This window comes from Oncorhynchus clarkii, chromosome 18 (genome assembly GCF_045791955.1).
Source record: "Oncorhynchus clarkii lewisi isolate Uvic-CL-2024 chromosome 18, UVic_Ocla_1.0, whole genome shotgun sequence".
Classification (NCBI taxonomy): domain Eukaryota; kingdom Metazoa; phylum Chordata; class Actinopteri; order Salmoniformes; family Salmonidae; genus Oncorhynchus; species Oncorhynchus clarkii.
The window spans coordinates 5,621,046-5,635,732 of NC_092164.1; the positions used below are offsets into that span (position 1 = coordinate 5,621,046).

Sequence of the window (14,687 nt, forward strand, 5' to 3'; positions counted from 1 at the left end):
GTGTGTGTCTGTGTTTTCTCTCTGTGTGTGTTGGTGCATGTGTGTGTCTGTGTTTTCTCTGTGTGTGTGTGTTGGTGCATGTGTGTGTCTGTGTTTTCTGTGTGTGTTGGTGCATGTGTGTGTCTGTGTTTTCTGTGTGTGTTGGTGCATGTGTGTGTCTGTGTTTTCTCTGTGTGTGTGTGTTGGTGCATGTGTGTGTCTGTGTTTTCTCTCTGTGTGTGCGTACCATTTCTGTCCCTGGAGCATCGTCCTGCAGCACCACCATCCAGTCGCAGGCCTGTGGTCCATTGTTCACCAGAACCACCTTTTCCACCCGGGACGTCCCAAAGAAGACGGGTCCGAAGCGGAGGCAGGACAACCTCTCCCCCTCTAGGTCCTGGAGCTCCAGGCTCTGCTCCAAAACATCAGCCCTGATCTTCAGGACCACGTCCTTACTGTTCTGCAGCTTCACCCTGAGAGAAAGGGAAGGAGGGAGGGAGGAAACTCAATAAACACACACAAAATACACAAACAAAGAACCATAAGTAACACTAAGCAGAATAAGGTGGAGCGTTTAAGATGGTGTTCAAGAGTCTAGTTTCCTTACTGGGCCTCCTCTCTGACCCTCGTGGGTCTGTCAGTGCAGAGTTCCACCTTCAGCCACTGGGTTGCGCCAGACTGCAGGACGCCACTGCTGGGAGAGAGCCTGATGGACTGGTCTCCATCATACAGCACCTGAAAAGCTCCTTCAACAAGGCCAAGGGCATGAACAGCAATCAATTAATATAACAATAAGAAAGATACCATAAATAAATCAGCTAGATTACTGCAAATGTCAACTAAAATCAATCAATGCAAGTTTACAGAAGTGGGTTCAATGGGAGAGGCAAAAGCATAATACCTGGAGCAGATCCCTGATTGGTCAATTCCACCTCTTTGCTGATCACCTGACTGTTTGCCATCACAGAGCCGAAATCAGCGAGAGATTCCATGGTGAGAGAACACACCGGGGAGAACCTGCAGGAAAGCCCAAATATAAGTAACCTTGGATGAGACCTGAAGATTGCATTAACCCGCTAATGCCTAGGCACATGTCTGTTGGAACCCGAGAAAGCAACTACATGAATGAGTGATGTCATAGCAGGTGTATATATGACTCTACTTACGCTAAGAGGGGGATCTCCATGGCTTTGTCTTCCAGGACAAGGAGCAGACGGTCACAGACATCCTCATCTTTCTCAGGCCTGAACTCTAGAGTGCCACTCAGGGACAATCCAGCAGCAATGGGGGTTTCTGTGTTTGTCACCCTGAATTTGAACAGCTTGAGTGGTAGGACAACGGGTTGATACAATTAAAGAAGAGAGGGGCAGGGCAATATGAAGGGTGGAAGTAACAAAAGTGTATAATAATGTATTGCATCAATCAAAATGAGTTTATTAGTTAGAATAGGACAAAAGCGCAATGAAAACTAAGCACACGTTGCTCTGAACTTTACTAACGTATTACACACAAAGACAGCTGACAGGCAGCACTGCAGAAAGGATTTCACCTTTGATGTGGGTTCAAGCAGTCTCATTCTTTTCGAGGTAATTCCAGTGTTGGTCACCGTGACAGTGGTCTTGTAAACCTTCCCTGCTTTTACGTCGGTAAACTCAACAACCGGGGGATTAATTCTAACATAATTCGTTGTCATATTGTTATAGCTAAAAGTTGAGAGACTAATAGCAAAATTCGACGGCTTATCCCAGTTCAGGTTTTGGTCCTAAGTTATCAATGAAATAGGCTTCCTTTTCTGCACTAGCAATGTTTCAATGTATAAAGCTAACCACATACCGATACAGTGTAGCGTGCATGGTTACCATGGCAACAAGACGTAGGAACATTGTCATAGGTACTTGTTTTCAACGGACAACATTCAGCCGGATCTATTTCCGGTCCTTCCTTTTCAACAGTTCCCCACCAAAGTGAGTTTGTCTGATTGATAATCCTCGTACAATCTAACTCCATCCTGCAGTATTTATGCATAAAACACATATTTTCATTGTCCACATCCAAAGCTGTGTACCTCATTGTCAATCGGATTTGAGTTTGTGATGCATTGTGCATTCATTTAGTTAACAAAAACATTCAGAACTTTAGTTACCGTGAACACCACAGGCTCCGTAACATGCTAGCTGGCTAGCTACCAGACATAACATATACTTTTGCCAGCTAACTACAGGCAGTCCAATTAATGGTTACATTTAGCCATTTTCATGAGCCATTTTTGTTTCGCTGGAGCAGGGATGTTTTCCTGTTTTGGACGTTAGTGTACCTGGCTAGCTAGCTAACGTTAGCCTAGCAGTTCTGGCGTTTTACTTTGTATGGGACAATCTTAACTTGAACCATCCCGGTTTGTCTTTTCAGATGGCTCCTACCAAGAAGGGAGAGAAGAAGAAGGGGCGTTCAGCCATCAATGAGGTGGTGACCAGAGAATACACCGTCAACATCCACAAGCGCATCCATGGAGTGTAAGTACTGTGGTGCAAATGGACAAATTCACCAACAGAAGCCAGGTCAAAGTTGGCTCAGCGTCCTCAAAACACTTGTGTCATTTGCACCTGAAGTCGTTTTTCATCAGTACCAGAGGATATGGTCTGGTGTGACATCATATGGGAGTATTTACATCACAGAGCATGGTGTGACATCATATGGGAGTATTTACATCACAGAGCATGGTGTGACATCATATGGGAGTGTTTACATCACAGAGCATGGTGTGACATCATATGGGAGTATTTACATCACAGAGCATGGTGTGACATCATATGGGAGTATTTACATCACAGAGCATGGTGTGACATCATATGGGAGTATTTACATCACAGAGCATGGTGTGACATCACATGGCTGTTGACAAATCTGCTGTTCCTCTAAATTGGCAGGTGTCCCTCAAGATGTAGGCTAGTTTTTGTTAGTCCCCCGCGGCTGGTCTTGATCAGAACGTTCCTTCTCTCTACAGGAGCTTCAAGAGGAGAGCTCCTCGCGCTCTCAAAGAGATCCGCAAGTTCGCCATGAAGGAGATGGGAACTCCTGATGTACGCATCGACACCCGCCTGAACAAGGCTGTGTGGACCAAAGGCGTCAAGTAAGGACTAATGAGACGCCTGTTTTAAGATTAATCGGGTGTATTCATTAGTGCACACTAGCAGAATGTTTTGCAACAGTAAACATGGGGTTTCTATTGGACAAGTTCAGAGGTTTCTCCCCATTTCTGCTGTTTGTTTCCATTTGGTGTCTAGTGAATTGTGTTATCATATGAATCAGGTATTACTGTACTCGTGTTTCCCAAGCCATATTAAGTTGGTTAAACAATCACTAAGCCCATTAGTTGAATGGTGCGCTTTCAGCAGGATTAAACGTTTTGGAACGTTCAGAAAGAAATAGGGTGTGTTGATCAAACATGCCTCTCTGACATGTAGAATAAGGAATCATATCGGCTCTGTTCATGGCATTTCTATCTGCCACGTTCGAGAACGTTTGGCAGCTGAATGTGGCCCAGGTGTGCTTCCTCAGGAACAAATACGTGTTCAAATATCAAAAACATGGAATAGCTGAGGGTGCTTGAGGAAAGGGTTTGGTAACAGCTCTTTCTCTGCCCATACAACCACTTATGGTTGTTGACACAAATAGCACTACAACTTGTTGCACAAGCATGTTTTCATTCTGCTTAGTACTAATGTTCACCTGTGTTATTTACAGGAACGTGCCATACAGGATGAGGGTACGATTGTCCAGGAAGCGCAATGAGGATGAAGACTCCCCAAACAAACTGTACACACTCGTCACGTATGTCCCTGTCACAACATACAAAGGTGAGGCGTAGTCAATACCAAATGATCCTTCGTAGGTTTGCTAGAGTGTCATTTATTGGGCTGAAACGTCAACGATAGTCTGTTACTGTATATCCCTGTTCTGTTCTTAATACACCAATATGAAAGATTTAGTTTTATCATCTGTTCTGTCCTAGGATGATGAAGATAGAGGTTTATTATTGTCACGCTCTGTTGCTAAAACCTTTTTCTTTCCTTTGTCAACAGGTCTACAGACGGTCAATGTTGATGAGAATTAGATCTGTCTTCAACGCTTGTAGAATAAATGTATAGAAGTAGTTGTGTCTGATGTCTTTATTATACACCACAACACTACAACACCACAACACTACAACACTACAACACTACAACACCACAACACCACAACACTACAACACCACAACACCACAACATTACAACACCACAACACTACAACACCATAACACCACAACACTACAACACCACAACACCACAACACCACAACACTACAACACTACAACACCACCACACTACAACAACACCACAACACCACAACACTACAACACCACCACAACACAACAACACCATAACACCACTACAACACTACAACACCACAACATCACAACACCACAACACCACTACAACACCACAACACTACAACACCACTACAACACTACAACACCACAACAACACAACAACACCATAACACCACTACAACATCACAACACCACTACAACACTACAACACCACAACACTACAACACTACAATACCACAACACTACAACACCACAACACCATAACACCACAACACCACCACAACACTACAATACCACAACACCACAACACAACAACACCACAACAACACCAACACCACAACACTACAACATTACAACACCACAACACAACAACACCACAACACTACAACACCACAACAGGTCCCCAACTTGTGGCCCACTGGTTTTATTTGCCCCCACAGTTTTCTGAGCAGAATAATATTTTTGTCGGGTGGAAAGTCCGCTCTAAGTGATTTTAATTTCACATCTGTTCCCAAGTATTCCCACATAATAGGGAGATACATGATCGTATAGAAATGTAAGCAAGGTTTGAAATGATTGTTTTAGTCAAACATCTGTTTGGGCTTCTTGCAGTCAATCTGCACTCTACAAATCATTAGTAATTATGTTCCAGCCCCCCAACCATCCCCACTCCCTAAAAAATGGTCCTGAGGCTGAATCTAGGTGATGATCCCTGCACTACCAAGTAGATGAACTGTTATGAATACAGGCCTACTTGAAGCGTGTCTGTGACTTGCATGTCTGAATGAGGTTGGATGCCTAAATGTAACTATTCATGACATTATAAACGCACAGACACCTCACACTTCTCCCTTCCTTTTCTATTGACTCAAGCTACTGCCTTTTTCAACTTCCTCAAACGCCTTATCCTCTGTGGAAGACCATTGTCCAAGAACTGCCAGAACCAATACATATATTTATTTATTAGGTTCTTTGAGATTGTCATTGTGATGGTAAGCACTATATATAATAAATATTATTAGATGTGATTGAATCCCTATCCATCTGTGTTAGCCAATATAGTCTCTTGAGGGTTTACCCATCATTTCCCAAAATGCTTGAATCCTAATCCCAGTGCCTATAGCCCGCTGGAGAGTGCCTTTTGAGTGCAAATTTCAGACACTCATCTCGTCTCTGCCACAACAGTTATATGCTCTATTCTGATTGCCCTCCAGGACACCTACAGCACCCAATGTCACAGGAAGGGCATAAAGATCATCAAGGACATCAACCACCTGAGCCACTGTCTGTTCATCCTGCTATCATCCAGAAGGCGAGGTCAGTACAGGTGCATCAAAGCTGGGACGGAGAGACTGAAAAACAGCTTCTATCTCAAGGCCATCAGACTGTTAAATAGCCATCACTAGATGACCTCCACCCAGCACTCTACCCTGATCTTAGTCACTGTCTCTAGCCGGCTACCACCCAGTACTCTACCCTGATCTTAGTCACTGTCTCTAGCCGGCTACCACCCAGTACTCTACCCTGATCTTAGTCACTGTCTCTAGCTGGCTACCACCCAGTTACTCTACCCTGATCTTAGTCACTGTCTCTAGCCGGCTACCACCCAGTACTCTACCCTGATCTTAGTCACTGTCTCTAGCCGGCTACCACCCAGGCTACCACCCAGTTACTCTACCCTGATCTTAGTCACTGTCTCTAGCCGGCTACCACCCAGTACTCTACCCTGATCTTAGTCACTGTCTCTAGTACCACCCAGTACTCTACCCTGATCTTAGTCACTGCTACCACCCAGTTACTCTATCCTGATCTTAGTCACTGTCTCTAGCTGGCTACCACCCAGTTACTCTACCCTGATCTTAGTCACTGTCTCTAGCTGGCTACCACCCAGTTACTCTACCCTGATCTTAGTCACTGTCTCTAGCCGGCTACCACCCAGTTACTCTACCCTGATCTTAGTCACTGTCTCTAGCTGGCTACCACCCAGTTACTCAATCCTGATCTTAGTCACTGTCTCTAGCTGGCTACCACCCAGTACTCTACCCTGATCTTAGTCACTGTCTCTAGCTGGCTACCACCCAGTTACTCTACCCTGATCTTAGTCACTGTCTCTAGCTGGCTACCACCCAGTTACTCTATCCTGATCTTAGTCACTGTCTCTAGCTGGCTACCACCCAGTTACTCTATCCTGATCTTAGTCACTGTCTCTAGCTGGCTACCACCCAGTTACTCTATCCTGATCTTAGTCACTGTCTCTAGCTGGCTACCACCCAGTTACTCTACCCTGATCTTAGTCACTGTCTCTAGCTGGCTACCACCCAGTTACTCTATCCTGATCTTAGTCACTGTCTCTAGCTGGCTACCACCCAGTTACTCTACCCTGATCTTAGTCACTGTCTCTAGCCGGCTACCACCCAGTTACTCTATCCTGATCTTAGTCACTGTCTCTAGCTGGCTACCACCCAGTTACTCTATCCTGATCTTAGTCACTGTCTCTAGCTGGCTACCACCCAGTTACTCTACCCTGATCTTAGTCACTGTCTCTAGCTGGCTACCACCCAGTTACTCTATCCTGATCTTAGTCACTGTCTCTAGCTGGCTACCACCCAGTTACTCTATCCTGATCTTAGTCACTGTCTCTAGCTGGCTACCACCCAGTTACTCTATCCTGATCTTAGTCACTGTCTCTAGCTGGCTACCACCCAGTTACTCTATCCTGATCTTAGTCACTGTCTCTAGCTGGCTACCACCCAGTTACTCTATCCTGATCTTAGTCACTGTCTCTAGCTGGCTACCACCCAGTTACTCTATCCTGATCTTAGTCACTGTCTCTAGCTGGCTACCACCCAGTTACTCTATCCTGATCTTAGTCACTGTCTCTAGCTGGCTACCACCCAGTTACTCTATCCTGATCTTAGTCACTGTCTCTAGCTGGCTACCACCCAGTTACTCTACCCTGATCTTAGTCACTGTCTCTAGCTGGCTACCACCCAGTTACTCTATCCTGATCTTAGTCACTGTCTCTAGCTGGCTACCACCCAGTTACTCTATCCTGATCTTAGTCACTGTCTCTAGCTGGCTACCACCCAGTTACTCTATCCTGATCTTAGTCACTGTCTCTAGCTGGCTACCACCCAGTTACTCTATCCTGATCTTAGTCACTGTCTCTAGCTGGCTACCACCCAGTTACTCTATCCTGATCTTAGTCACTGTCTCTAGCTGGCTACCACCCAGTTACTCTATCCTGATCTTAGTCACTGTCTCTAGCTGGCTACCACCCAGTTACTCTATCCTGATCTTAGTCACTGTCTCTAGCTGGCTACCACCCAGTTACTCTACCCTGATCTTAGTCACTGTCTCTAGCTGGCTACCACCTAGTTACTCTATCCTGATCTTAGTCACTGTCTCTAGCTGGCTACCACCCAGTTACTCAATCCTGCATGGAATCATAGGTCACTTTCATTTTGTTTACATACTGTTTTACTCATTTTATATGTATATACTTATTGTATTATAGTCAATGCCACTGACATTGCTTGTCCTAATATTTATATATTTCTTAATTCCATTCAATGACTTTTAGATGTGTGGGTATTGTTGTGAATTGTTAGATACTACTACACTGTTGGAGCTAAGAACACAAGCATTTCACTACACCCGCAATAACATCTGCTAAATATGTGTATGTGACCAATACAATTTCATTTGATTTAACCTCCCTGGCACATCCAACTGGCTGTAAGGAATGATGAGCTGGGGGGGGGTTCACCTTAGCTGAGTGTTGTGTTTTTCTAAACACCCAAGCCCAGCTGTTCCTCAAGAAGACCAAGAGCAACAGCAGCAATGTCATTTATGCAAACAATGCCAATAATACCCATGATGCCATGTAACCGAGGAATTGTATGTATTTAATAAAAAAATAAGTATTTCACGCGGTAAGCCTTATCCTGATATGTGTGTATGTTGTGCAACACTGGTACTTATTCCCACTGGCATCTGGATGTACAACAGGGTTGTCCAAACACACATGACCAGCAGCATGGTGTGACTGGGGCGAATAGTCAATGTTGCATTGTGTGCCATATGAAGCCATGTATGATGGTAGCCCATAGCCTAAGCTCATTTTATATTTGCAGTGAGCATATGCACAACTTTTTGTGTCGAGTTTTTTATTTAATTTTTTAAATACAGGAGCATATGATATCACTGGCCAGTTGCATAGCTAGTTCTCGGGTAGTCTTGTCCAGTCTTATGTTGTGCGGTGTAAACATTTGAACGCTAGAGGGCGAAATTGGTCTGTGTTATGCATCAACAACATGGATAACGGGACAGGTACGCGAACATCACAAGAAACGTTACTATTGCATTAGTTGCAATTAGACAGCAGGTAAGACATCACATTTGGGTTGTACAATGGGAAACTAGCTATCAGATACTTTTCTGATCAAGTCAAACGTACTCAGGAGCAGGCCTAGCTTTCTACACTATTCGGAATGGTCAGAATTATGGCTAGCTAGCAAACAGCAACAAGCTAACAGTAGCTAACGTTAACTGAAGTTAGCCAGCTAGCTGAGCTAAATTGATCTCGCCCTGTCTTTCAGTAGGGACAGTTGTTTTGACCACGCCTATAGTTAGTTGGTGATTGGCATAAATGGTCATGTAGTTTTACAGCCTGCTGAAATGGTAGCCTATGGATGCTAAGCTAGCTAGGTAGCCTGCTAAGTAACTAGTCTCTCCTCACTGTCCCTGTGCCACTCCTCTGCCGGTGGAGTCCAAAGATTATGACAACTAGCTAACGTTAGTTAGTCCAAATATTATAGTAAGGTTTCCCCCTTTCATCTGTGCAGAGTCTGACGAGAAAGACTACCTGCTATTGCTAAACAGCTGTTTCTGCAGGTACCGTCGCTACTTCGATGGCCCACGGGTGATGCAAATAACGATGCGGCACCACTGGCTGCTCGTCGGGGCTTGCGGCTGGGTGTTGCTCATCCTCGTGTTTGCCAACAAGTTTATCAATTTTAACGCCAGAACCACGGATGGTAAGTTATCAGACTGAAACCTGATTGTTTTTTCTCATCAATGCTAGCTATCTATACCTTTCAGTAATTGTTCAGCTAGAGTTGTAGCTATAGTTACATAACAGCTATGCTGTTATATTTAAATGTCTAGTCTATCCCCTGTGGAATTGTCTTGTGATCTCTTTCTGTTTTGTGTTTCAGACTATGGGGAGAAGACTGATATGCAGAGTTGGACTCAACCAGGAGTTAAGACCATCAAATCACTGCCAGCTCAGAAATCAGACAGAAGAGCTCCCAAGTCATCAAACCTGGTAGGTGTTTTGTTTGTGTGTGTTCGCCCTTGAAACAGAATCATCAGTTACTTGAAGTGTGTGTGTGTGTGTGTGTGTCAGTCCTCAGTAGGCCCCTCCATGGCCAACCCAACAGACTGGAACGCTGTGGAGACGAGGCGTCGGGAGCTGCTGTCAGCCGTGTGTAAGAACGACTCCCTCAAGAACCTCACTCACACCTCAATCAACAAGTTTGTCTTGGACCGCATCTTTGTGTGCGACAAGCACAAGATCCTCTTCTGCCAGACCCCCAAAGTGGGCAACACTCAATGGAAGAAGGTCCTCATCGTTCTCAATGGTGAGTGAGGGAGGACGGTAGGGAGAGAGTCAGTGAGGGAGGACGGTAGGGAGAGAGTCAGTGAGGGAGGACGGTAGGGAGAGAGTCAGTGAGGGAGGACGGTAGGGAGAGAGTCAGTGAGGGAGGGAGTGAGAGAGAGGAAGGAAGACTGTGACGGTGTGTCAGTGAGTGATGATGATGAGTAAAAGTTGACTCAAAACGTAAGCTTATCTGTCTGTAAATTGTAGTGATGTAGAAGCCTCGATCCCAGTGAAGGACGGAAAAAGAGTGTTCTTCTCTGTCCTTTTGCCCCTCAGGAGAGTTCTCCACTGTGGAGGAGATCCCAGAGAACCTGGTTCATGACCATGAGAAGAACGGACTGCCCCGCCTCTCCTCTCTGACGGAGAAAGAAATCACTAAAAGGTTTAAGGCCCTGCTTCAATACTTCAGAAATGCATCCTACCTTCCTTCCTTCCTTGACGTAATCACAGATCTGAATGAGTTAGATTGGATAAAGTAATAAGATGGTAATGTAGGCTACCATCGCTTACACCTACCCAATCACTTGCTATCTTAAGATTAATGCACTAATTGTATGTCGGTCTGGATAAGAATGTCTGCTACATGTTATAGAGCTGTGCTCACGTTAAGTTTTGCTGAACACCTTTACTGGCTTGTTTGGCCCTGTATTCCATTGTGGTGCTCTGATTCTTTTTGTTTTCTCTCGCCAGGTTAGCCACATACTTCAAGTTCTTCATCGTCAGAGACCCGTTCGAGCGCCTCATCTCCGCCTTCAAGGACAAGTTTGTGAAGAACCCGCGCTTCGAGCCCTGGTACAAGCACGACATCGCTCCCGCCATCATCCGCAAGTACCGTAAGAGTCACCGTGACAACGACGACAACCAGGCGACTACGGGCCTGCGCTTCGAGGACTTCATCCGTTACCTGGGCGACGAGCCCGGGCGGCGCCGCATGGACCGTCAGTTTGGGGAGCATGTTATCCACTGGGTGACTTACGCGGAACTCTGCGCCCCATGTGACATCACGTACAGCGTCGTGGGGCACCACGAAACTCTAGAACGCGATGCCCCCTACATCCTGAAAGCTGCCGGGATCGAGCGTCTGGTATCGTACCCCACCATCCCCCCAGGGATCACCCGTTACAACCGGACCAAGGTGGAGCGCTACTTCTCAGGCATCAGCAAGCGGGACGTCAGGCGGCTTTACGGCCGGTACCAAGGTGACTTCAGCCTCTTCGGCTACCCGAGCCCGGACTTCCTGCTAAACTGAATGACGACGACACTAAAGAAAGACTGTTTTGCAACAATAATATGTCTCTCTAATCTAACATGCATCTTAATCAGTGTGTGGTTTACTGCAGAGGTAGGGAGGGTGTAGCTAGCTAGCCGCCTAGCCTGGCTGCTCTAACTAGGAGCCATAGTAGAGACTAGTGATCCCCACCATCCGGGTTCAAGCCAGGGAGGGATGGAGACTACAGGTTGGTCTGATATAACGTGCTGATCTGCTGTAGGATGACCGTCACTCCTCTACCTGGCTGACAGTAATTCCTGTCTCGACCTAGCAACACTTCCTGCCTCTGCCTAGCAACTGTCACCATGGGCGATGACTGTACTACATGCCTCTACTTCCTGGTAGCCGTCACCATGGTGGCCATGAATGGCATGAGGACCGAGTTGATGGAGAGTTACTCACTATGGTCATGGTTAATGGCTATATTCGCCATACGACCAATGAATTAAGTGCCACATTTCAATGTTATTTAACAAAGCTTTTTGTATTATAATAACTTTATTTAAACCAGAGATTACTGTTACATACTGTGCTAAATTGTACCACCCTCTGCACTACTTCCACACAAAGCAGGTCTGCATTATGGACGAACACTGAAGTGGGTCTGGGAGACAGTAGCCTGGTTAAACCAGACTGAATGCTGAGCACACCATTGAAACGTAGCAGAATCAGTTTGAATGCGAGGTTATAGAGATGGTAGTGAAACACTAACCAGTTAACAATATCAGAGTCCCAGCTCTCTTCCCTCCAGTCTAACCGCTCATACAGAGTAGAGCAACTCCATCTAGCTTCAAGACTCGGCACCTATATAAATGGTGTGATTCTGTGACCTCAGGGTTGACAAGCGCTGAGTGGGAGGAGTCAGTGTCTGCAATGCCTGTGTTCAGGTGACAGGGGGAAGGTTCACTGGCGTAACTCCTGCTGATTGGCTGAAGCTACTACAGTGGATAATACTATGCCTGTATTATGTCATGGGGTGTACAGTCCCTGGGTCTTACCTCATGTTCCCGTCCAGTACAGTAGACAGACAGATATATAGATGTCCTTCAGGGTTAATCCAGTTAAATTCAGCCCAGACACATAATATGGGATCATGGCAATATGGATTGGAGGCATACAGCCAACCCTCTTCTATTCCAATACTTATGTCAAAGAAGGTGGATGAAGGAAGATGTCTTACTCAGGCTGTTTACGTTCTACTTATTAAGGGGTGGCTCTCCCGTAGACACCATTGCCATAGCAGCTGTGTCTGGTCTACTTAGTTCCTTGACTGTATATAAACCATAAAGTGAGGGAGTGGGATGCCTCGCTTCCTCTTCTGTCTCAGTTTGCCACCTGTAAGGGCAGTACATTAGACTACATTGGCACTGTACCTGGGAGAAGGAAAAAATGGTTTCACTTTCTCATCCTCAGAACTGTTATTTCACAATTGAATTCCATGAATTGTCTTATTCTTCATCCTAAACACGACGCCGTCCAATGGCGTCCATGAAGAGAAGTGAGTGACAGTTTCCTGTTGACCTTTTTTAATCAACCAATGTTTGGTATGGTCAGTCACATGGTATTGACAGAACTAGGTGGACAGGCGATGGTTACTGAATAATAAAGGTTTCATGTCAAATATAAAACTGGTCTTTTTCACTCTTCTCTGTACCACAACACATGTATGAGGCTTTCAGTTATTTTCTCTTTACATGTGAGGTCAGTTAAACCCTGCAGTAGACCTGATATTCTCATTCTAGCAGTAGACCTACCACCACAATTCATTCAATTACACCTAGGGTTGGGCCATATGGGCAAAATATTATCGCAAGGTATTTTCTTAATTTTATGATTTGTAATAATAAAAGTTCTAAATGTGCTTAATGAGTAGTGCGTGATCCTAGGGTGGAAACACATAGATACTGAGTGATTTCAATGAGTCTTTCTGCATTCTGTTTTATACCGTTCACTTCAACCCCCCCAAAAGTCCTAATTTTCATCAATTTCTGCATTTGAGATCATTTCTACACTGCCACGTAGGGCTGCACGATATGGGCAAGCAATCTGGGCCTTACTTTTAACCAAATGTTGCAATTTGACTTGCATTTAGAGCACAATACTTAACTAACTGTTGGAATCATGGAAATAGAATGTCTATTCTAGTTATATAATAGTGGGCACTTTTAATACAATGTTTGACATGACAACGAATGAAAATGCCAGGGAGGAGTTATTGTGACAAGGTAGGAACTAAAGTGTTGATGATAGGTGTTTCCTAGGGGGCCCATTAATCTTTGGCTACATTGTGTTCTCTCTTAGCTACATGAAATAGCTAACATGTTCTTGCTTTGCGTTTACCTCTAATTTATAAAATGCTGTTGCACAAACATGCTGATTTAGGTCTACACCATCACTGGTATTATCAGGCTGATAAGCTAATTACGCTTGCTCCTACTAGGACATTTATTAGCTAGCGATTAGCATTAGCGGCTAACAAGATTTAGGAACAACTTGTTAAGAAGACAAACTAGCTGTTTGCAGATGTTAAAAAAAAAACAAGCTAATAGTGTAATTATAGAATGCTAGTAGATTTATATTAAGACACAAAGTGACAACTGCATTGTTGTCATCAACATTGTTGCATGTGCTGCATAGACCATGCAGACTAAACGCAAGTGTCTCGTGGTCGAGGAAAAACAAATGTGCTCCTTGAGTGAAAGGACCTGGAGCCAGGGCTAGGTCTGTGTGGAAAGCCGCATGGGGAGAGAAGACTCAAGTAGTGAACTATAAAAATGGACGTTACACACTACGTATCTCATTTAACAAACCAAACATTCAAATACCGGTATAGAAGGTAAAATAAAAACCCAAACCGGTCCATGCATCAATATCGGTATATCGCAAAAAACGGTATACCGCCCAGCCCTAATTACACCCACCACCAGAATCCATTCAATTAGACCTACCACCACAATTCATGTAATCTTTCAACCTGCAAACAGAATACATTAAGACAATTCAACACTGCTGCAGAGAGTCATCATAGTTTAAGAGTCAAACCATCTCCTGATGGGATTATGTCGGTAAGAGTCTAGACTGGAGTGTTGTTATGGCACAGCAGTCTGAGGGTGTTGGCTGAGTTTAACCCAGAGGTCCTAGCAAAGTAGGCCATTGCCAAAGTTTTGAGTGACCTCATGTCGGGGTGGAGTAGCCTTGGCAGTACAGTAAACATTCATACAAGTCACTCAGAGATTTGAGTGCGTTTGGCCAGGATGCATCCCAAATTACACCCTGTACAGCGCACTATTTTTGACCCGAGCCCTATGGGCCAGGTCAGAAGAAGTGCACTACATAGGGAATAGGGTGCCATCGGGGATGTAAGTCAATGTCTCTTGAACAATACACAAATGACATCAAGCAGCACA

General features: G+C 44.8%; 3 protein-coding genes across 3 annotated transcripts in view; 2 read left to right on the plus strand and 1 right to left on the minus strand.

The window, feature by feature from the left end:
• LOC139373934 (cilia- and flagella-associated protein 47-like) overlaps positions 1–1,672 on the minus strand; it is a 106,732-nt gene extending 105,060 nt beyond the window's left edge. The window contains exons 1-5 of the mRNA XM_071115019.1: positions 1,529–1,672; positions 1,146–1,300; positions 881–996; positions 587–725; positions 227–452 (exon numbers count right to left, since the gene is read on the minus strand). Coding sequence (XP_070971120.1) covers positions 227–452; positions 587–725; positions 881–996; positions 1,146–1,300; positions 1,529–1,672 — 780 coding nt within the window. The remainder of the gene's footprint in view (positions 1–226; positions 453–586; positions 726–880; positions 997–1,145; positions 1,301–1,528) is intronic.
• Positions 1,673–1,940: 268 nt separating this feature from the next.
• Positions 1,941–4,129, plus strand: LOC139372344 (large ribosomal subunit protein eL31-like). Its single transcript, XM_071112062.1, has 4 exons — positions 1,941–2,489; positions 2,981–3,106; positions 3,721–3,833; positions 4,059–4,129. Exons 1-4 carry the CDS (start codon positions 2,386–2,388, stop codon positions 4,088–4,090), a joined length of 375 nt encoding a protein of 124 aa, XP_070968163.1. The 5' UTR covers positions 1,941–2,385; the 3' UTR covers positions 4,091–4,129.
• A 5,631-nt stretch (positions 4,130–9,760) lies between these two features.
• On the plus strand, positions 9,761–12,908 carry LOC139372917 (carbohydrate sulfotransferase 10-like). Its single transcript, XM_071112777.1, has 3 exons — positions 9,761–9,990; positions 10,287–10,392; positions 10,701–12,908. The coding sequence occupies exons 1-3, from the start codon at positions 9,774–9,776 to the stop codon at positions 11,257–11,259; spliced, it is 882 nt and encodes a 293-aa protein (XP_070968878.1). The 5' UTR covers positions 9,761–9,773; the 3' UTR covers positions 11,260–12,908.
• The last annotated feature ends 1,779 nt before the right edge of the window (positions 12,909–14,687 follow it).